At 39.5% G+C, this 24,483-nt stretch overlaps 1 protein-coding gene across 1 annotated transcript in view; it reads right to left on the minus strand.

The window, feature by feature from the left end:
- LOC131223821 (UDP-xylose transporter 3-like) overlaps positions 1–24,260 on the minus strand; it is a 69,200-nt gene extending 44,940 nt beyond the window's left edge. The window contains exons 1-2 of the mRNA XM_058219330.1: positions 23,875–24,260; positions 96–280 (exon numbers count right to left, since the gene is read on the minus strand). Coding sequence (XP_058075313.1) covers positions 96–280; positions 23,875–23,995 — 306 coding nt within the window. The 5' untranslated portion in view covers positions 23,996–24,260. The remainder of the gene's footprint in view (positions 1–95; positions 281–23,874) is intronic.
- Between the last annotated feature and the right edge of the window lie 223 nt (positions 24,261–24,483).

Raw genomic sequence — 24,483 nt, forward strand, 5'->3', positions numbered from 1 at the left:
ATAAATATTTATATATGAACCCTGACAACATCCAAATCTATAGTTGATTACAAGAACACTTAAACTAAACCTAGGATAAGGGAAAGAAAGCGTACCTGATAGAAACCAACAGAGTTGAAACCCAAACTAAGATTTAGAAGTCCAATAGAGATCCCATTAAGGATGCCAAAGCCCATTACAGCTCTTGGATCAAAAGGCTTGTGTTCGAATAGTTTCATCCATAATGCCACATGCAGAGAACAGAAAGTAACCAGAAGATGCCAGCTTGTCAAAGTCGTGGCTGCAAAGCAAGCCAAAGACGGGATGTAAGGCCATCAACATCATAGAATAGCTCAAAAAGCAAAAGTTAATAATATCATGAGGTTCCACATAAATGTGCAACAAAAACTTGCAAATTCAAAGACAATCCAAGAAGTGGGTACATGAATATTAGTTACACAAAAACCCTTTCTTCTTTCTTTCTTGCAAATTCAAAGACAAACATGAATATTAGTTTTTTTATAAAAAAAAAAACCTTTTATTTATTTATTTATTGTGAACACTAACACTAACAATTTCATTGCAAAAGGATAAAACAGACAAAAAGTACAACACTAACCAGAACCTAACAAGACATTAAGTTCAGAGTGGTAACTTTGATTGAAAAAGATCCCCAATCCCTAATTAGAAGTTGTTCCAGAAACAATGTTTACTTCATTTCCCCACAACTCCCAAAGACCTGCCAGTGAAGCCATCCTCCAACATCATTTGCCTTTTTTACCGATACCACGAGCACATGATTTCATAGAGCCAGGGCTCACCCAATTCACCCCAAGACTGCCTAAAAAAACTATCCCACACCCTCTTTGCATAAGGACAATGAATGAATAGATGGTCAACCCTCGCCTCATTATGCAAACAAAGGGAACACATATTAACAATGGTCACCTTTCTTCCGTAAGTTGTCGATGGTGAGCAGCTTATTCCACCCAACCAACCAAGGGACGACCTTAGTAGGAGCCCCACAATGCCAACAAAATGAAGTGTGCGCAATATCTATGTTTGAAGAATACCCCTCAAGCATATTACAAAAGGATAGAATTGAGAAAATTCCAATTCGGTCAAATGAGCCTAGTCATTGAATCCTTCGCCGATAAAGAAGGGCTAATCCCCAAAAGGCTATTAGGAAAGAAGACCCTCTTCCTCCTCCCACAAATCCCTTCAACAAAGCAGAATTCACACCACCCCAGTCCCCAAAGACAAGCAACATAGATCCACTGTAATTTCTCCATGCACAGCAATACTTGCTAATCATGGGAAGTCTTCTTTTAGACTTCCATTCCACCCATACATCCTTCTAAAATCTAATCCCGCTTCCATCACCAAGAGCAAAACCAACAGCTTCTTTGAATTGCCCTCTGATATTCGCTATATCTTTCCATAACCCTGTTGCTTTCAACAAAGACGAATCCTTGGTCCACCATCACATCTTATTTGCTCCATAGTTCTTGACAATAACTCCCTTCCAAAGGCTACCCTCCTCCGATCCAAACCTCCACAACTACGTGGCAATTAGCACTTCACTCATGACAACAAATTTTTTTATGCCCACTCCTCCTTCCATGAGAGGTTTGCAAACATACTCCCATCGCATCAAATGGAACTTATTCTTCTCCTCTGCACCTTGTCATAAGAAATCCCTCAAGTGATCCAATCTCTTCAAGATTGATTTGAGACATTTGAACAAAGTAGATTGGTAAGTTAGTTAGAGCTGCTTTAATGAGGGTCAATCTTTCCCCCAGTGATAAGCGGTGACGCTTTCATGATAGCAACTGCCTCTCTACTTTCTCAACCACCTTGTCCCAAAGGTGCTAAGCAGGCTTTTTAATACATAATGGCCAACCCATATAAGTTGAAGGGAAATATCCCTCCTTACACTCGAAAAGAAGATAACCATTAAATTTCATTAGAAAAGAGAAGAAAAACACAAAAAGAGGAGAGACCACACTTCCCAAAGCTACACTCAAAAGCCCATTATCTCATTTTTTTCATCTTGTGGATAAGCGCACACGAGGAGGCTCCCTCACCCTCACCCACTACCCAGTGTCCTTGCTTTTATGTGTGGGTGTATATGATAAATGGCAAGTGAAATAGAATGCTCAACTTAAAGTCACAACTAGGCGTTAATCTCGAAATCTATGGTTAGTTAGACACCTATAGAATCACAATGTATCGAGGAATCAGACCTCGGTGACGGAGAAGGGGTTAGGCACCAAACCCCTTCTCCACCTGCACTCACATGTGGTCTTTACTTGTGGGATTTTTTATTTTTATTTTTATTTTTTTTGGGGGGGGGGGGTTTAAAGATTCTATGTGTCTTATTGCCCAACCGGTTGCGGACAAAGTCCGAAGCTAAATAGGAACTAATGCTCAACTTTGATCACAACCTAGGAGACCGTGATGGCTCAACTTCGGTGATGATCGAGGAGATGATAATTACCGAAAAGGGAAAAAAACACTAATGAAGCTCAACTAGGGCCATGATCGTGGAGACGGTTTGCCCATATCAACAACAACCAAGGAAACGATGATTCAAAGAAAAGGCACTAAATCACCCCCTAGATTTATGATATATCAAGGATATGAGGACTCGGCAAGACACAAAGCATATGGCTAAGGACGTCTATAAGTAGGGGGGTGTATGAGAAGGAATTGTAATATGTTAACAAGCAAAGTAAATGAATGATATGAGAGCCACTCATGCACCTGAGAGATTTAAGAGGAGAAACAAGACTGACACTCCTTAGAGAAGATGATCGTAAATCTCAAAACTCAACCCTACTCCTGATGAACGTAAATCTCTCTCTCTCTCTCTCTCTCTCTCTCTCTCTCTCTCTCTCTCTCTCTCTCTCTCTCTCAATGAATAAGGCTTTTGGTAGAGACTAAGCTTTCCTCCTTTGTAGAGAAAATGTGTATTGTTAAAATGAGAGGGTGTGAAGGTATTTATACATGAACTCGTGGCATTTTTTTGCACATAATGGAAAGTAAAAGGGAAAAAACACCATATGGCAAGAATTGATTGGTTGTTGAACACGTGGCACTCATGGACTGGCTAAAGGGGTGGTAAATCTTGTAATTTTGCTACGAATCAGGGGCAAATAGATCTCTCAAAAAGAAATCGGGGGAAAATAGTAATCTGGGCACCTAGTGGAAATTGAATTTCCGTTGGTGCTCAGAGTGCCCGAATCTCGATGCACTTTAACCTACAGATCTGTGAACAACATTCCAGAAGATTGGTTGACCTTTGCCAGGGTAGCAAAAATTGGATTGGTGCCACCTAACTACTCTCACATCTACACATGCCACTAGCTCTATTGCAGTCCTGGGTGCCTCATGGCAGTTTCTGGTTGGTCAAAATGTGCCAGTGGATTTTGGATTTCTGCTAGCAGGCAGTGGTCATTTTGGCCAATTTTTACTGTTTGGATGGTCCTGAAGAAGCATTGGGCCAATTTGGGTTGGGTCATGGGGTTGTTTAATGGACATTTTTGGGTAAACGAATGCCTAAGAGGGTTTTCTGGTTGCTAGTGTCCAAAGGTATGTGATCAGGTTGCCTTCGGTTTATGGTTCAGTTCCACGTGCTTAGTCATCAGGGTGGGGTGTCTACACTTCCCCATCAGTTCTTCAAGCAAGAAGTGAATAACCCAAGGAACAGGATAATGTTAATCTTATATATTTTTCCAAGCCATTCCCCTCCCTACCAGTTCTTGTAAGTTCAGGCCAACCAGATCTAGTAAAAAATCATAGTATCCTTGCCTCCAAATTTTGTTCAATGGGAATTGATTCAAATGCATTTCTTCTTAGAATTTTACAGACTAAAGATACAATTTCTGGTGAAGAATTACAGATTTTCAAATGCAGATTTTCCAAACATTTTTCAGAGGCTATGCATATCAGTTCTAGTGAAAATTACAACTTTGTCAAATTGAAAGTCATTGAAACACAATTTTCCCAAGCATTTTAGGGACTCAAGATATCGACAAAAGAAAAATAAACAGACAAATAAAAGTATCAGAGAAGAAAATCAGGCTGAAGTATCTCGTGCTGATATCTAAAAATATCTTGGAGTAATAATGCAAGGAAGTCTAAAAGAAACTGCCGAAATATGAAGCATGTGAGGAACTCATAGCTTGCAGACCTGTGATTGGGTACAAGTCAACAAGATGACGATTGAGCCAATTTAGGATCAAGTCAGTTAAAATCAGTGTTTTAAATAGTGGTAGCGTGATGCGTAGCGCTCAGCCCTCTATAGCGCGTAGCGTAAATACGTAGCGTGTAGCATAAGCTACACGATACTTCTATTTTTAAATTTAAAAATAGGACAAATATAATAAATAGTGAAAAAAAAAAAAGGGAAAAAATATAAAAATGCCTAAAAGATGATTCGTTTTATTAATTATAAGCATGTTAAAAAAAGTTATTAGTTATCATTTATCGAAAGCCAATCCACATATATAAGCCAAATCAAATAATTATCACATCAACAACTTTCTAAGAAAACCACTTTAATTAATAATGTTTAATTGAAACCACAAGTCACAATTATGAAAAGAAATAAAAATCCCATAGGTTAAAAGTATCAAGTACAATACAAGTGTCACATTCCTCAACATTAGAAACAAAGAAAACGCGAAAAAATAATAAAAAACTAAAATAGTAAAAAAGTACATTGTAGCTTACGCTACGGACGCTACGCGCTACGTAGCTGTAGCGTACGCTACGACCCCTGTAGCGTGCGCTACAGGGGATTTACGCTATTTGGGACACTACGTAGCACTACGGCCACGCTACGCTATGTAGCGTACGCTACGGGCGCTATTTGAAACACTGGTTAAAATAAGTTAAATACCTGTAAAGTAGAAAAACTTAAAAACCATAAAAGGGTAATTAAAAGCTTAAATTTGGTGCGTAACATTATCTTGAGAAACTTAAGGTGTAACCTCAACAAAAGAGGCCTGATGACTAACGATTCAGCATTTATCCAGTGATAGTACTTGAAAAATAACTAATGTGCCAATCAAACTTCTACTCAATTGAATGAGGAGCAAATTTAAAGAAAACATGAGAACTAGGAAAAAGCTCATATAAAGAAAGTGAAAATTTTAAACAAAAAAGAACAGCAAATAAGAGAGTGAAATTTAAAGAAAAAAAAAAAAAAAAGAACAGCAAATAAGAGAATCAAGTATAAAGAGAAGAAAAGAAGAAATACAAGTAAGGGAGAAAAGAAAACAACAATACCAATACAACTACAAGTAAAGATCCTAGAGTATGTCAACACTAACATAGGTTACAATAGTGTCAAGCAAAAAGGGATCCATCGTGATGTATGCATCATGCATGGCATCACTCTAACAATCACTTGCACCATCCCATGTTTGGCTTGGAGCCAAAAAATCCAGGCAATCTATAACTTAGGTGGGCTATGCCAAAGGGACCAATTGTGATCGGAACATGTACCATTAAAACTTCCAAACTGTTTGCAGGACCCATCGTAGTGTATATGCCATCCAACCCATTCTTCAAAAGCACCAGACCAGGATGAAGGGGCACCCCAAAAATGAGGTCATTCCAAAATTTGTTGGGCCACATCACGTGATTTAGAAGTTTTAGTGATGACTAATGAGTTTACACTGTTCCCTTTGGTGTGGCCCACCGTAATTGATGCAAGATGATCGAAAGAAATTAAGAAGAGAAGAACGGATTTTTGCAACACCACACCACACAATTCAAAGGGATTTATTTTGTACAATTTTCTCCCTCTGCAAGAGAATGTTTTCCCCCTAAATTCACTAATTTTTTATTCTAATCTTTCTTGCCATATGGAGGCACGTGCATGCGTACACACACACACACACACACACACACACACACACACACACACACACACACAGAGAGGCACATGCATAAAGAGATATATGTATGCATTCAGGTATATACTCAATTGTTCTAAATTATGAAAAGAACCAAAAATATTGCATATATATAGACCTAAATCTTTACCTTTTCACTCGTCGTTAAATATTTCTTATCTTATTACAATCTCCAAAAATATTAATATACCTTACTAAAGATCCCGTAAGATATTAATATATCCTATTAAAGATTTTCTAAAACACAAATCTCTCAAAATAGAAAACCACTCTATGACTTAATATCCCTTTAAACAATTCCCTTCAAAATCTTTACTAAATAAAGACCTCAAAGAATCAAGCGAAACCCACAGAGGACACTCATCTATAAGCATACCTCAACATGTGGGGTCCATTGGACGGGAAGTGCCCACATCTTCATCGTATGCTTCTTGCGGTCCTTCATACTTACAGTAATTCCCCACCAGTTGGAAGGAACCTGTGCTCTAGTTGATAGGCGGTAGCAATCCTTAGGAATGATCTACCTTTATAATATGTATTTCATGTTGGTAATAGTGGATGGTGAAGCCCACATGATGGGGACATCAGAGGACCTACTTGAGTGTACCAGGAGATGACTAGCCACATCAGCGCAGCTTTCTTTGTGGATGGGAGACGAGTTCCAGATGGGGCCTGCCGGGCCATTTTGAAGACCCCACATGCATTGGACGTGTATCAAGAAGACCCCACTTTGGGATGATGCATGTGGGCTGCTTAGGAGACCATTTTAATCATAAGATTTCTATTTCGTAACGATCCGACCGTTGGATCTTATCGATCAAGCCATCGGGCGACTAGATCTTCCTGATCTGTACCCCTTGGGCTATGATCTTGCTTTCTTTATGTTTTTTGTTATTTTTAGGATTTATTTGATGGTTGGAATTGATAATAAATATTTTAGTTTTCTTACTTTGGATGATGAGCCACTTCACTTAAGTGGCATAGTTATAATAATGCCAAATTTTTAATTATAAAACCACGGGAGGAGTGGAGTTCCAACTCTAGTGGTGTTATTGAGAAGAAAGAAAAAAGAGGGAAGCTCTTGTGTGAAGGAATTTTCCTCATTGTGTTTTGGGGTTTGTGAGAAACCCTCCCAAGGTACATCCTTCATCTTCCTCTTCTTCGAAAGGTATTCTTCTTCTTACATCCTTCCTCTATCTTCTTCGAAAAGTATTCTTCTTCTTCTCTTGTCTTCCTCTATTCCTTTCCATTACAACCTTCTAAACCTTAGATCCTTTGAATCCCTAAAAACCTCGTTCCTAAATTTCCATCCATGAATCCAAAACCCTAATCAAAATCTGAATTTTTTGTTTTTATTTTTGAAAACTTTCCCCCAAACCATAATTTTGCTTACATCATTATCTATCCACGTAGTTGTTGCACTACCAGCACTAGATTGGAAGTCCCTACTTCCAAGTGGGCCACTCTTGAACTATTTTATATTTTCATGCACCGCAAATGTGAAAACTTAGGATCTTCATGTTATTAATCTGAATTTCTAAATTTATTATGAGGATATGCTTGATTTTACATGTTAATTGCTGAAATTAATGTGTAATTGATCTCCCATCTTGCATCCTAGGATAGTTTCCATCATCCTGCATCACCACATGTTGGATCAATATCACTTGTTGGATGGCATTCCACCTCTTCTTTCGTCTTTGTGCTCTCCACATTCTAAGCGTTAGCTCCCATTTCTTTCGTCTTTGTACTTTCCACATTCCAGGTGTCGGCTCCCATTTCTACATCAAAAGATTTATGAGTCTATCCACTCATCGTTGACATTGTGTTCCCAAATGAATGTTGGACTCCAATTTATGCACTATGATTGTCGTTGGGATATGTCCATCTCCACTTTGACATGTACAGGAGAATGCGCCAATTCAACCTTTGAGTTGCCCATCTCTTCTACCAACCTATCCATCGATTTATTGCATTTTGAACTAATGCATCTGCTGATTCATTAATAGCTTCATCTATCAACCCACCGAGAAGCTCTTCACATGTCATCCGTCAAATCTTCAAACACTTCCTCTAATGAAACTCGGATTATTTATTCATTGACACTATCATATTCTCTGTAAAACTCAAGCATCTCATCTCAAGTTTTATATCATAAGTGCATTCATGATCCTCCAATATTCTTCTCTTCCACGAAGAGGATGAATGAACAGAACACTGTCGAAACCATTAACGTCCAGTTTCAAGTCACCTTATCGCTCATGAGGAGACCCCTTTGATGTTGTGTTGACATTGTCAAATTATCCAGTTGACTCAAAATCTTATAGAGCATTCCCTCCATACAATCATAACCTTTCATTATTTTCTCCATGACATTCCTTTCAATGCTCGCCATTGATCTCATACAAGCCTACAGATGAACTTACTCTTATACCAATTTAATGCAAGATGGTGAAAAGAAAATAAGAAGAGCATAATGGATTTTGCACACACCATGCCACACAATTCAAAGGGATTGATTTTATAGGGTTCTCTCCCTCTACAAGAGAATGCTTTTCCCCTAAATTCACCGCCCTTAGTTTAATTCTAGTCTTCCTTAACATTAAGAAAAAAAAAAAACTACAAATGCGTGTGTATGTATGCGCGCGTGTGAGTATGTGTGCACGCGCGTGTGTGTGTGTGTAAACTCAATAATTCTAAACTAAGAAATGAACAAGAAATATCATGTATATATGGACCTAAATCTCTCCCTTCCTTTTATTAACTTATGCTAATATATTTCTTATCTTATTAAGATCTCCCAAGATATTAATATACCTTATTAAAGATCCCCCGAGATTTAACGTATTATATCAAAGATCATCTAAGACACAAGTTTGTTTTTAAAAAATAAAACTTCTAAGACACAAGTCTCTCAAAATAGAAAAACACTATGACTTCATATCTCTTTAAAAGATTCCTTTAAAATTTTACTAAATAAAGACCGCAAAGAATCAAGCTAGACCCACACAAAGGACATCCATCTCATAAAAATCTCTGACCGTAACTCAACATGTGAGGCCCATTGGATAGGCCGTAAGACTTGCAAATTGGGATTTCAGGGCCATAGATCTTAATATCAGTATTGTATCGGCTAACACAGCCATATCATATCCGTATCGGTACAAGACGATAACCGATACGGGGCTGTATCTGCCATATACGAAAAAATTGATACGTATCGGCCGATACGGGGCCGATATGTTCATAACTACTAAATTTTGAAAAAAAAAAATCAAATTTTCACTCATGTCTCTTCTTTTCTTTCATTTAAACCATGAAGGAAGCTTAAAAACTCATCTTAGGCTAGATCTAGACCTATTTTGGGATCAAAACAAATGATTTGAATGGGATTTAACAAATCGAAGTGAAGTGGACCATTATGGGAAAAATCATAAAGAAGGGTAAACCTTCACTTTCTTTTTTATATTTTTATCTTCTTTTTGTTGTATTTCAATGTAATGAGCCCTAATTCACCAAATCATGCTTGATTTGTGTTCAATTAGGGCCCATCTAGTTGACCTTCAACAAGACAAACCAACAAACAACATTCTCATTAAAGAATGGTCTAACACACCATCATGCATGTCCAAAATCCAAAAAAAAAAAAAAAAAAAAAAAAACCAAGAAGAAGAAGAAATATTCTTGAATGTCTTATTATTCTCTTTCTCTAGATATTTTCCTTAATTCTTTAGCTTAAAATTTTTTTAACCAATACAGGTCAATATGGTACGATATGGACCGATATTGATACGCGAAGCCCGTATCGTATCATTTTTTGGCAAAGCCAATACGCCCCTCGATATCGATATTCAAAACCATTTTGGGGCCCACATCTTCATCATTCAGGCTTGCATTACAAGTTTTGGATCGGCTTGATTTGGGTATGTGGGGTGAATATGAAGCGCACATGATGGACAAAGGGGCCCACACATCTCAACACTATGGTATCCCTCCAACTATATTAAAGAAGAAGGAAAATCGATGTGCAATAAAAAATATATATAAATAAATAAATAAATAAATAGATAAACCATAGATTCCAACCTCCAATATTAAATTTACACCACCTCTCTCTGATTTACAATATTTACCAAAAGAGTGGGACAGTGAGACAAGGAGAGCGTTTAGTTTCTAATTATTATGCAAAGATGAGTGGTTTATGGTAAGAATTATTTTTCCTAGATGATCTCTAATTTGCTTACACCACTGATGCAGAGGCATATAAATGAAATATTGAGGAAAAAAAAAAAAAGGATATTCGAGTTGTTGGCGGGCCTTAGTCCTAATTTTGAACCTATGCGGACTCAGATTTTTGGTTCACCTACTCTACCTTCCTTAAATAGAGTTTATGTTTTGCTCTTATGTATTTTAGAACAATAAATAAATAAATAAAAGAAATTGGTTGAGTCATATTACTCGGGATACCCACGAGCCGCATTATCCCAAAGACAAACAAATCTTACATGAGCCCTTCACACAGGCAAGTCACATGCAAGATTTGGCTTGGTAAGGTAAGGAGTCAAAGTTGATTTGGGTAAGTCACCAAGTCGAGTCCACAAGTCTGTTAGTCATGAGAGAGGACAACTTTTGAAGAATTTAAACACTTCCTTTGTTGCTTTGGTTCCCAAAAAGAATGGGGCTGAGAATCTTATGGACTTTAGGCCTATCAGCTTAATTTGGGAGCCTCGCAAAATTCTGTCTATAGGCAACGAGATTGTGAAAGTATTGGGATTGTGAGTTCCAACTCTCTGGGTGCTTTTAATTGCTCATCAATGCATCAACTCAAGGCATGAGAAGGGATATGGCTGCTATGGATTAGGCATGCACTTACCTGGATTGGAACATTCTGAATTAGATGTTAAGAAGAATGGGGTTTTAGGTGAGATGGAGAAGTAGAATGCAGGAGTGCTTCAGGTCAGCATGCTTCTCATGACTCACCTAACGGATTCTTCAAAAGTTCCAAGGGAAGGAAGGTGATCCATTGACCCCATTCCTATTTGAAGCGGTGGTAAAAGCTCTCAGCAGAATGATGTAAGAAGCTAGAGAAGAAGGCACAATAAGCAGGTTCAAGGCACAATCTAAGGATGATCGTGCATTGTTGGAAGCAGCCTCTCAAGTCGAAAAAATCACTATCCTTAAAGAGTAAGCTTTTGGCGTAAGAATAGGCATTGGCATTATTGCTAGACTTATGTTTTTAGTTGCAAAGCAGAAAACTCCCATCCACATATTAAGGTATTCCTCAATGTTTTGGGATATTGGCAAAGCTTATCTAGGACAGGCTGGTAAAGAAAACAGAGAGGAAACTGTTGGAAGAGTAGACATGTCTAATTTGGCGGCAAGATCACATTGATTAACTCGACCATGTCAAACATGCCAGTTTACCATGTCCCTATGTCAATCTCCATCTAGTGTCATCAACAGGTTGGAAAATATCCAAAGGGATTTCCTTTGAAGGGGAACGGGTAAAAAAAAAAGTTCCACCTTTTGGAATAAAGCAAGGCATCCAAGCCAATAAACAGAGGTGGAACAAGAATTAAATCAGTAAAGAACATGAACCTTGCTCTTTTGGGAAATGTATGTGGAGGTTCGTTGTGGTAGATAATAGCCTGGTTATCTAGAATACATATGGTGCAAATATTGGTTGTTAGTATACTACAGCATCGTTCCAATATGCAACCTCGAGCATGTAGAGATTGATTCTAGGTTGTAAATAAATTCACAAAAGGTGATCATTTTTAATGTTAGGAACAGTTCTCAAATCCAGTTATAGGAGGATATATGGTGTGGTGATCCCCACAAGATCCTTCTCTAATTAGTTGTTGCTCCTGCTTTGAAAAGCACTTCATGCACACATTCCCACTCCCGCTTCCTAGACATTTATACTTTATAAAATTTTGAAATAGATGCTTCCATGTACCCACACCCGAATCTATTGCTGCTAGCATCATGCCTACTGCAACTATATGATTATCACCCCTACATTGTATCTATGGTTGGCCTAGGTAACATTAGAAAGAGAGATGCCCATATCCTAGTGATGTAGGCCCATGACCCGCCAAATGGCCCAATATGTAGTGATTTTGGACTATTTCTTTTAAAATTTGGAGCCTAAATATCAAGATTTGCAATTGGTTGGGCTGATTTAAAGATGTGATTGAAGATATAGGGACTAATTTGAAGATGTTATTGAAGATTTTGGAGGATTATTTCCTAGATTTTCTTTTATTATTACTAGGATTTTACCATCTTAGACAGATTAGATTTATTTGAAATCAATCTCTTAGTTGAGGGGAAATGGGGGGCAGTGTAGGAGGTAGGCATTCCAAATATTCTAAGTGAGTCTTCTTAAGTAATGTAAGAAGAAGTTTGATATCAATAAAGTTATTTCCCTTTTTCCACTCAAATATTCTAGTGGGTGTACTCGTCCATTTATTTGCGATCTGGGTATCGAGATCTCATTGGCTCAATGACCGGGTTGCACCACCTATGCTTCTCCATTATGGGGAATCAAGTTGTATGGTGACCTCCTTTGACATGTTTTGCCGTCTCGATTTGTTAGTGTTGGAAGGTAGCTATTGAAGAGAGGATGATTGGGTATAGAAATGAGAAGTATCTCAAGAAAATCATTTTATTTGTCTATACTTAATCTTCTTCATAAGGAAAGAGGGTGCCAGCCAAGGTACCCCAAAACAGTTATGTGACGGCTAACGGTAACAATGGTGACCGCTATGTGTATAGGGTCAAAACAGCCATCATAGAATAATTGACCCGTAACGGCCCTGTAAGGGCCCAATAGACAGCACTAATGGCCTGTTACAAGGATGAAATCGGCTTTATAAAATAATAAAAGATAAAAAAATAAAAAATAAAAAACCGTTTTGGCCATTCCGACCCATATCATAATGATAATGGTGGTTGCCATTACAGCCACCATTACGGTTTACCTTCTAAATGAAAACATATGTTCTTTTTGGGTTTGCCAAGGCTTATCACTCATAGATGGCTTGTGGGAAAGAATATTGTGCTAACCACATTGATCATTTGAGCAATAAGCAAATGATCATCCCTAATGTGCACATTCTTTATCTCCTGTATGCAAAATATGGAGATCACTTATTCTTGCATTGTTAGGGATTCATGTTGAAAGCAATGGCAAAAGTTTCGCACCAGCCGCTAACTGGATGCAACCCTCCATTATCAATGAGAGCACAAAACTCCCACATGCGTAACCATCTAAGTTTCACGCTGGCTACCAACCATGCTTTATGGGACAAAATGTTGAGCAGTTTATGGAACAACATGCTCATAGGATGAGTGTAGCAAACATGAGGATGTTGAGATGGATGAGTGACAAGACGAGGAGGGGTATAATTAGAAATGAATGCACTCAAGGAAACTTATGAGTAGCACCAATAGGTGATAAGATGAAAGAAAAGTATAATTAGATGGTTTGGACACATGCAACGGAGACCAAGAATTGTGTCACTTAGGAGTGAGTTGGAGCAAGTTGAAGGCTCTAAAAGGGCACGAGGAAGGCCCAAACGAATGTGAGTGGAGATATTAAGAAAATACTTAGGTCAATCTAAATGAAGTTTTGGCCCTCAATAGAGTGGAATGGCAAAACAAGATTCATGTGCCAACTCCAATTAGTTGGGAATAGACTTAGACAATGATGATAAACTTATCCTTGCATTGTGAAGTCACTAGGGCTGTGTGGTTGAGATTCTTCAATCAATTCAAAATTTGTTGCATAATGCCCATTGTTCAAATTATCTCTGATATTATCGAAATATCTCCAATAGTATCTCTATCTCTAGCTCAACGATACCGATTACATTGGTAGCGATACCGATAACACTGGTAGTATTAGAAATTCTAGGTATCGGTGATGTATCGCCAATGTATCGATATGGCCAACATTTTCGACTATGTAAATTTCAAGTGTCGCTTGTATTGCCAATGTATCGATATCGCCAATGCATAGCTAATATTTTCGACTAGGTAAATTCCAGGTGTTGCTTGTATCACTAGTGTATCAACAATATTTCGATATTATCGCTAAAAATCTATTTATTAAAAAAATCATTTTAAATTTTTATGAGCGCGTGGTTGCATGTAGTCTTCAATTTGTTGATGATAGTATTGATAATATCGCGATATTATCAATATCGCAACATGGGCAATATTAAGACCACAATATTTTGTTTTCTTTCTACTTGTCGACGATTTCTTGGTGAAATAGCGTGTGTTGTCGATATTTTGAAATATCGATGAATGTTTGGATGGAAGATTGGATGGCTAGATGGACAGATGGGATGGATGAGATTGTTGGACTGATTTCTTATAACAATGCATGCTTTTAGGCCCCATTAAATAGAAACTTATTATGCATTCATTCTTTTTGTAATTTTTTAATTCCTAAATATGCAAATATGTGTATTTTAACATCTCTTGGAGTTTCATTAAAAAATTCTACCATTTTCCCACGTTTTCCTAATGTTTCTCCATTTTCGATTATTGATGATATTATGGGCGATATCGATATTGTTTCCGTATCCCCGGCCAGCGAAACTTGTAGCAATACCGATACTTTGAACACTGATAATGCCTCAATCGATTGGGTCATTCTTCATAACATGCCATGAGTGATGTGGATGGTCAAAACAGAAGATTATGTGGACTATCTCTCCTCGCAGGTATACGGTGAATTTGGGGTGAGCACAACAATAAACCTTCCCGGAATCTTTCATGTGGGCCCTAAGATGTCTTCATAAGGGCTAGATTGAATGTGGTTGTCTAGGCCATGTCTTTACAGTCCTCCTTAAATTATCCTTCCAACAGTTTTAATGTCTCTTGGAGTTTTGTTTGTATTGAAGCAATGGCCTCTCATCATCTCTCTCGTTTTAAAGTCTTTGGCTTTGCCTTTCTTAATGAACTCTCACTCTGACGCAGGACAGCCCTAATTATGATGCATGCTCATGGACATAATTAAACAGCGGAAATAAAAGGAATAAATGATCTAAAATTCTAACAGTAATCATCATAACTGAGAAAATCATAAAGGAAACATGCAATGGAGCGGGCCATCACTACAACCATGGATTATGGAATTCAATTACTACTTAGGTTGGATCCGGCGAGGGATGAGACCTCCCGATCTTGCATGGTCACACCCAATCGATCAATGAAGATCACTAGTCCGAAGAACCAAAAAGTTTCTCGGATTAGGGATTTGAGAATTTGGAGGTTTAGGGTTTAGATCGGTTCTCAAGATTTTGATCGAAGAAGTATTAGCCAAAACTGGAAAATAGAAGGAAGAAAATTATTACCTTGAAGAAGTTGGAGGGGCACAAGAAGAAATTAGAAGAAGAAGATCAAGGGAAGAGAAGAAACACCATTAGAGAGATACCTTTGGAAACCCCCATCTCTCGTGGATACTATCTCATCATCCAAGATTTCCTCAATTGCTTCTTCATGGGTAATGGGTGGAGGAGGGGGTGGAAGGGGTTGGGTAGCAAACTCAGAAAAAGGCCATGAAAGGGACAATGTATCAACAATAGGAGTATGGGCACAGACTAGATCTTCCACATTAAAAGTTGGATTAATGCTCATTTCAGGTGGAAGGTCAACCCGATAGGCGTTGGACCCAACCTTTTGTAATATCTTGAATGGTCCAGCACTATGCGCTTGTAATTTCTTTGCAGATCCTTAAGAGAATCGCTCTGGCCTTATTCGCACCATTACAATCTCCTTCTTGAAATTCTTGCACTTTACGATGAGAATCAACTGAAACTTTATAATCATCATTGCTTTTATTTAACCGCTGTCTAATATGTGTATGCAAATCATGAATATGGCGTGCGAATGCATCGGCTGACTCAGAAGACCTTTGGGTAACAGACATAGGTAAGAGATCTATGGGCATTCTAGGTTTATAACCACTTACAATTTCAAAAGGACTCAACCCTGTAGATCTATTAACTGACCCATTATAAGCAAGTTCAGCAGTTGGTAAAATTAGGTCCCAAGTCTTAACATGTTCACCCACTAGACAACGTACCCACTAGACAACGTAGAAGATTTCCAAGGCTACGGTTTACCACTTCAGTTTGACCATCTGTTTGTGGGTGGTAAGCAGTAGAAAATTGCAAACGAGTTCCCATAATGTGCCACAGTGTCTTCCAAAAATAGCTAGTAAATCGAACATCACGATCAGACACTATGGTTTTAGGTAACCCATGGAGACGCACCACATCATCAAAAAAGAGACAAGCAACATGAGACGCATCTGAAGTCTTCGAACATGGGAGGAAATGCGTCATTTTAGAAAAACGGTCTACAACGACAAAAACGGAATCGTGCTTTTTTATAGTCTTGGGAAGCCCGAGCACGAAGTCCATACTAATGTCCTGCCACGGAGCATGTGGCACTGGCAATGGTGTGTACAGCCCGGTATTTTGCTTTCTTTGCTTTGCTAGCTGACATGTTCGACACTGCCCTAAAACTTTGGCTACGTCTCGCTTGAGGCTTGGCCAATAGAAACGATCTTCCACGAGGGCAATGGTCTTATCACGACCAAAATGGCCAGCTATCCCTCCTGAATGAAGCTCCCAGATGAGGAATTCACGAAGGGATATACGGGGAATACAAAGTCTGTCTCCCTTGAAAAGAAAGCCATCTTTAAGAACATATTCACCCATAATATGCTGGTCACTAGAGAGTGACACGTAAGTACCCCCAAAATCAGGACATATGGGGTATTCATCTTTCAGTTACTCAAATCTGACTACCTCTACACTCAAGGAGTTGAGCAACGCCACTCTCCTACTAAGGGCATCCGCTGGTTTGTTTTCAACCCCGGCCTTGTGTTTCAAAACAAACGAATATTCCTGAAGAAACGCTACGCACTTAGCATGCCTTGGGTTGAGTTTCTTCTGAGAATGCAAATATCTCAAAGCCTCATGGTCAGAAAACAAAACAAATTCTTGCGGTAGGAGGTAGTGTCGCCAATGTCTCAGGGATTGCACTACCGTATAAAATTCTTTCTCGTAAGTGGAGTATTTTTGTTTTGCCTCATTCAGTTTCTCACTGAAATAAGCCACTGGGTGTCCTTCTTGACTCAACACTCCACCTATACCGACACCAGACGCATCGCACGATACTACAAAAACTTTAGAAAAGTCAGGTAGACGCATGACAGGATCTTCCACCATCTTGCCCTTAATTTCTTTAAAAGCCTTGATGGCGGCTTTAGACCACACGAACTCTCCCTTTTTCATGCACTCGGTAATGGGAGCCATGATCGTGCTAAAACCCCTACTGAACCGACGATAAAAAGTTGCTAAGCCGTGAAAACTTCGCACCTCATGAATGTTCCTTGGTTCTGGCCACTCAACTATGGCCCTGACTTTTTCAGGGTCTGCGCGCATCCCTTCAGATGACACTATAAATCCTAAGAACATAACTTGGCTAGACATGAATGCACATTTCTTAATATTAGCGTACAACTTTTCCTTCCTAAGGACACTACAGACCTTCTTTAAATGTTCAAGGTGTGATTCCTTAGTGGTACTATAAATAAGAATATCGTCAAAGTACACCACTAGGAATTTTTCCATGAACGGCCTCAAAGCTTGTGTCATCACCCGCATGAAAGTACTGGGTGCGTTAGTCAAGCCGAAGGGCATGACCAACCACTCATACAACTCATCTTTCGTCTTAAACGCCGTCTTCCACTCATCTCCTAGGCGTATACGGATTTGGTGATATCCACTCTTGAGGTCTATCTTAGAGAATATAGTGGACCTAGCCAACATGTCAAGCATATCATCAAGTGTAGGTATGGGGAACCTATACTTGACAGTAATTTTGTTTATGGCACGGCTGTCCACACACATGCGCGACGTGCCGTCTTTCTTTGGCGTCAACAATGCAGGCACAGCACACGGGCTCATACTCTCTTGGATGAAACCCTTTTGCAGAAGCTCATCAACTTGCTTCTTCAACTCTGCATGCGCTGCAGGGTTCATCCTGTAGTGAGGAAGGTTCGGTAGAGTAGACCCTGGGACAAGATCAATGGCATGCTGTATGTCCCTCATAGGTGGCAACTCATTCGATAAGTCTTCAGAAAATACACCACCGTATTCCTTCAGGACCGAGGTCACCTCACAGGGCAACTCTGATGAAACCTTAGGTGTAATTTCTCTAGCCACAAGGGCATACACTATAGAATCCTCCTTAGCCTCTTTTTCAAACTCTCTTGCGCTGATTATATGTAAAGACTTAGGTTTGGATTTTCCCATTTCTCTAGGCTCACTTGCCTTCTCATCCTTCTTCCCTAGTGTATTCTCAGGTGGCATGGGATTAAGTTTGATCTTTTTACCATTATACATAAAAGTACACGCATTCGAACGGCCAAAGATCGTGACATCATTATCGAATAGCCACGGTCTACCTAGGATAACATGTCCCATATCCATAGGTAAAACATCACACCGCAGGGACTCTTTGTATGACCCAAACTCGATGGGGACTAGACATTGCTGGGTGATAGGTAGGGATGTCTTGTCAACCCAAGAAACTTTATACGGGTCTGGATGAGGTGTGGATTTCAGTTTTAAGCGATCTAAGGTGCTAGTGGAAATCACATTCTGACAACTTCCACTGTCCACTATCACCTTACAATTCTTTTCACCACACTTGGCAATAGTGTAGAAGCTAGTGCTTCAACGCCAGTCAGCACTACTTCTAGACTGAACTAACACACGCCTGACTACTGCAAGCGTTGCTTCTCCATCCACTTCTTCTTCATCAGTAAGTCCTCCTTCAGGGTGATACTCTTCAACTTCATAATCACCCTGGTCATCTCCACCCTCGTGGGACTCGCCTATAACTAAGGCTCTCCCACGGCTCTTCGTAGGACACTGATTAGACATGTGGCCAAGGTTGCCACACTCATAGCACCTCACTTGGCTCATGTTACTAGGACCGGCACCAAGAACCCCTTTGCCCTTGTCCTCCCTAGGCCTAGGCGGAATGGTCGCCTGTGCCCTAGGTTGACTACCAATATTAGGTCTAGTTCCTTGGGAACTAGATCTAGCACTGGAGTCTCGGGACTCAAAACGACGAACGACAGGAGCCTTCAGATATTGCTCTAACTCCTGCACGACTTGATATGCTTCATCTAAGTCCGTTAAGGGCCGAGTAATAAACTCGAGCTGAAGATCCGCACAAAGGCCCGTCTTAAAACGCGAGAGCGTTACTAGAGGGTCTTCTCGGATATCACATCGCATCACATACTCTTCAAATTTAGCGATGTAGTCAGCGGCAGGCATTGACCCTTGGCGTAAGGATTGCCATTGGTCAAGGAGCTTCTGACGGTATGAGAGAGGAAGGTACTTCTCCTTCAACTTCTCTTTCATCTCATACCAATGTGTGATAGGGGCTCTACCAACTCTCTCTATCCTACGCTCGATGTTGGTCCAGAAGAGCTTGGCTTGACCCACAAGCTTCATCTTAGCAAACCGCATTTGACGGTTTTCTGACATGCCATACCACTCAAAGTAGTGGTCCATGTCAGCAACCCAGTCAAGGAATGCCTTGGGATCCAAGCGCCCATCAAAACTCGGGGCCTCAACTCTCACACTCTTCATCGCATGCTCATCTAGATCATAGCAGTCTTAATGACCACATGTGGCTCGTGCCTCTCGCACCACACCACGACCGTTACCACGATCTCTATCCTCACTACCACCACGTGTGGCAGCGTGTTCTTCAATGATTCATTCCACTTGGGAGTGCGCATCTTCCCCTACAGCGGAGTTTTCCTTTTGGGACGCCTCTAGTTGCTCCACCTTAGTCATGGTAGTGGTAATTTGGTTCTCAAGGCGGGCAAACTCACGCCTTTGACCCGCTTCTAGGGCGGTTATCTTTTGTATCAATTGAGCAAGTTGCTCAGATAACTGCTCGTTATTCATGGTAGGTTGAAGTCCGAAACCTCTACCTCTTCTCGTGGGCATACAATGAAGACTTGAACCAAACTCTACCTAACTAGACTACTAGGTGTAATGACTTTCAAGATGAATACGATGAATGCAAAACTACTATGAACTGACACAATTAAGTTAAAACAGGAAACAACTCAAATCTGGAAATTTTCCAGATTAGGAACTTTCTAAAATTGAAAAGTTTCTAAAATTGAAAACTTTCTAAACCTAGAACTTTCCTAAGTTAAACCTAAAAATCAAAACCCTAATTTGATAACTCGATCTAAACAAAAACCATGCAAGCCTAGGCTTTGATACCAAATTTGACGCAGGACAGCCCTAATTATGATGCATGCTCATGGACATAATTAAACAGCGGAAATAAAAGGAATAAATGATCTAAAATTCTAACAGTAATCATCATAACTGAGAAAATCATAAAGGAAACATGCAATGGAGCGAGCCATCACTACAACCATGGATTATGGAATTCAATTACTACTTAGGTTGGATCCGGCGAGGGATGAGACCTCCCGATCTTGCATGGTCACACCAAATCGATCAATGAAGATCACTAGTCCGAAGAACCAAAAAGTTTCTCGGATTAGGGATTTGAGAATTTGGAGGTTTAGGGTTTAGATCAGTTCTCAAGATTTTGATCGAAGAAGGATTAGCCAAAACTGGAAAATAGAAGGAAGAAAATTATTACCTTGAAGAAGTTGGAGGGGCACAAGAAGAAATTAGAAGAAGAAGATCAAGGGAAGAGAAGAAGCACCATTAGAGAGAAGAGAGGAATGAGGCAACCAAAGGGTTTGCTTTTCATTAATCAATAGTTGAAATTCGAGTTTAGGGCTTTAGCCCACTTAAATAAGCAAATAAAGACATAAAATTACTAAAATACCCCTAGAATAAGCAAATAAAGACATAAAATTACTAAAAGACCCCTAACTAAGTCAAAAACGCGCAAATAACATAAGTACGGGAAAGTTTGGGCGCTCGGTCTTCTTTCTCCAATCTTCCTTCACATGTGTCTTCCCTGAGTGGGGTCTTCTATATGTCCAATCATATGTGAAAGGTCTTCAGTTCCTCAATAGTCGCCTATCCATAAGGACGGCACTTGTGGTTGGCGCTTTCTTCGTTGGTACACCTTGAATGCGCTTGTGTCCACATCACACTCTCTAAGTTATCTTTCAGAAAAACAAAATTATAATAATAATAATTGTTCTCTCTTTTCTTTTCTTATCTCTTTTCATTTATGAAATGTTTAGTATTATTTTTGCTTGGGAGTGATTCTCTTACACTTGACAAGTGATTTCTCGATTGTTTGACTCTAAAGCTCAATCAGTTGGTGCATGCAAAGTATGAACTATAGAATCTGTGATTTTTCCATTAATTAGCTCTTTAAGCTGTTGGATAATTTATATGTTCTTAAGGAGTCATTGTGGTCTCATCATCGCCACTATCATGATCCTTATCATCATCAGTAGACTATCCAAACTAACATCCAACTATGTGGGTTTTAAGATCATGCGCTAAGCAACTGATCATGGGAGGGCTAGCATGGCATTAAAAAACAATAATGGCCGTTAAGTAATGGTAATGGTGGGAGCCTTTATGCAATACAGGGTTGTAATGCCCGTTCTTAAAAAAATGGCCCATAACAGCCACAACAGGCCAATACGGATCTGTAATGAGCTGGTATGGGCACGCAATAGTCCAATACATGAGCCAATACATTTTCTTCCTTAAAATAAAATAAAATAACAAACAAACGAAAAAATGTTGAGGGCCCTGCCATTATGGCCCATAAAGCAACAGCCATAAGGCTAGCCATATGGGGGTTAGGCATCGGAAATATCATGGAAAGAAATAGGTCCCTTTTAGGCAAATGGTGGCGAGGATTTGGGGAAGAGCCAATGGCAATGTGGAAAAAAGTTATTAAAAGCAAACGTGACTCAAGAGTGTGGTTCCCAGGCATGAGGAATAGAGCAAATAGGTCAACGATTTGGAAAGAAATCAGTAAGTTGGGCCACCAAGAAAGGAATGACACAATGGATACAGCTGGAAAAATAAGGACAGAGCTGATAAATGGCACTCGTTTACAGAGCTGATAAATGGTACTCGTTTCTTGGTTCATAAGGGAAACAGTCCATTTCCATTTCAGGCTAGAGCTTGGATAGATGATACCTCCTTGACATACTTGTATCCACGTTTATTTCCCTCACTGTGAATAAAGGGAAAAGATTAGTGACTGCTATGAGATTGTAGGAAGCATAGTGGTGTGGAATATTTGACGGTGGAGAAATCTACACAGCGAGGAATCAGCTACATTGGAGGACCTCCTTAGGAGACTGGCATCTATTCAGATTGATCGCTCTTCTAAGGATATGAAGATATGGAAATGGGTTCCGGATGGGGAGTTTTCGGTGAAATTGATGTTTTTTCTATTTTGGTTGATAGGGTAAATGGACCTCTGCAGCACCCCCAAGATTCAAAGAGTTTGTTTGGATCACAGTGGCCAATGACAGTTCATAACCTCGAGACATGAAAGTTCATGCTTCTGAATAAATGCGTGATGTATGAGGTGGAAGAGGAAACTAGCAACCACCTCTTTATTCATTTCAGTGTAACTAAGGATATTTGTGCATTCTTCTTGGTAAAATTTGGGACCTTTTGGGGTTTCAATGCATCCATTGGTGCAGTGATGACAGATTGGTTTGATGGGCCATTTTAAATATAGCAGTGGCTCTCTATGGCTTCTTGTACATTTTGAGGTTTTATGGGGGATATGGAAGGAAAGGAATGGCAGAATTCTTTGCTACAAAGTGTTACCCAGCAGATCTTTAACTCTTTCAGATTTCAGTTGGCTGACTCTCCGAAGTTTTTTTGGGGATCGAAATGGGATTTTGGCAAACTTAGTTAGAAAGGGTTATGGCTTTGTGGCGGAAGGAGTACTTGTATTTTTATTTTCTTTTTTCTTTTTTTGGTTTTTTTGGCTTTAGGGGAGATGACAAGAAGGTCAGCTCCTGCTTTGGTTGGGTCATTCTCTTTTTTTAAATGCTAGGTAATATAGCGGAGATTATAGCAAATGACAGCAAACATCAACTATCATATCCTAGAAGAACCAACAGAAGACAAGAATAACTGCCCCTTGAATGAGGAGGAGATGTTACATACAGATGCATTTGGATGCAAATTGAACTGAATTGCACAAATTCAGTCCAATAAGGAGGAGAAGACCGAATCCTAACATTCTCAGAATGAGGAGGTGGCCATTAAAAAGCTGCAGTGATGTTCCTCTGAATTCCAACTTGAGTGCATGTAATTGCAATCTGGAGCCAAATCTGAAATCTCTCAATGCAAATACTAGGAAAGTAATTACAATTTAGCCATTTCCACTTTATTGAACTAAATTACCACGATTCAATTCAATACTGCAACCAAAGTCAGTCCAAGATGGCAGTCACTCCCACTCCACATTCAAGAGGCAAAAAAAAAAAAAAATCCAAATTCCATGCAATTAAATCATATATGCTGCTGTGTTTGGATGCACAAGCGAATTGAATTGTGAAAGCAAGTGACAAAAATCAATGATGTTTCCCAGTATTCATAATGTAGAAATAGCCCCAAAATTGCAATTTAGTTCCTTTCAACTCCAACTTGAAAGAAATATAATTGCAATTTAGAGCCCACACCCTGGATGCAAAATGTTAAATAAGGACATTACAATTTCAGTCACTTCCACTTCATTAGCTGAAAATATTGAAATTCAATTCAATTCAATAATCCATCCAAACGCAACCATAGTTACCACAAAATATCTAACACAAAAATATCGTGAGAAATATCTAATAGCGGTGACCGGGGCTTAATTCAGCAAGGGATCTATAATCTGCACCATACAATAAGGAATGGACGTCAGGGATGGTCCGAAGGCTCACCGAAAGTGAACCCGAGGGAGCTGATGAGGGCCTTGTTGCAGATCACGATGGAGACGGAGGAGACGACCGAAAGAGATAGCGCTCCGACAGTTCCCAGCTGACACCGCTCGTTCTCGCTCATCTTCTTCTTCTGTTTCTCCTACTTCCTTCTTGATCTTATCTAATAAACCCTCTGCGATCTGGATCTGCCGCTCTCTCTACTCATCAGTTCGAGGAATAAAAGAGAAAAAGGAAACCGGAAATTGGGAGTCGGGATTCGGGACGGGAAATTCGCATGTTTACGATATATCCGTGAAAATATTGCGAGATCGGGAGAGAAATTCCACAGAGAGCGAGAGAGAGCTCAGTGTTGGGGCGCCATTGAGAGAATTTTGAGAATTTTCAGATTTTTTTTTTCTGTTTTTATTTTCTTTTCTTCATAGAGAGAGAGAGAGAGAGAGAGAGCGCGCATTCCTGTACGTCACCCGCTGTCATCAGTGCGTAAGACGCCCGTGTATGTGGGCCCGCGACATTTTATATGTAAAATACACTCCCTTTATCAGGTTATAACCTCTATTTCAGGTCCTACAATCGATAATCAGCTAGATCCAAAAATCAGAGGGCTCCCAC

Source organism: Magnolia sinica, chromosome 13 (assembly GCF_029962835.1).
Source record: "Magnolia sinica isolate HGM2019 chromosome 13, MsV1, whole genome shotgun sequence".
NCBI lineage: Eukaryota > Viridiplantae > Streptophyta > Magnoliopsida > Magnoliales > Magnoliaceae > Magnolia > Magnolia sinica.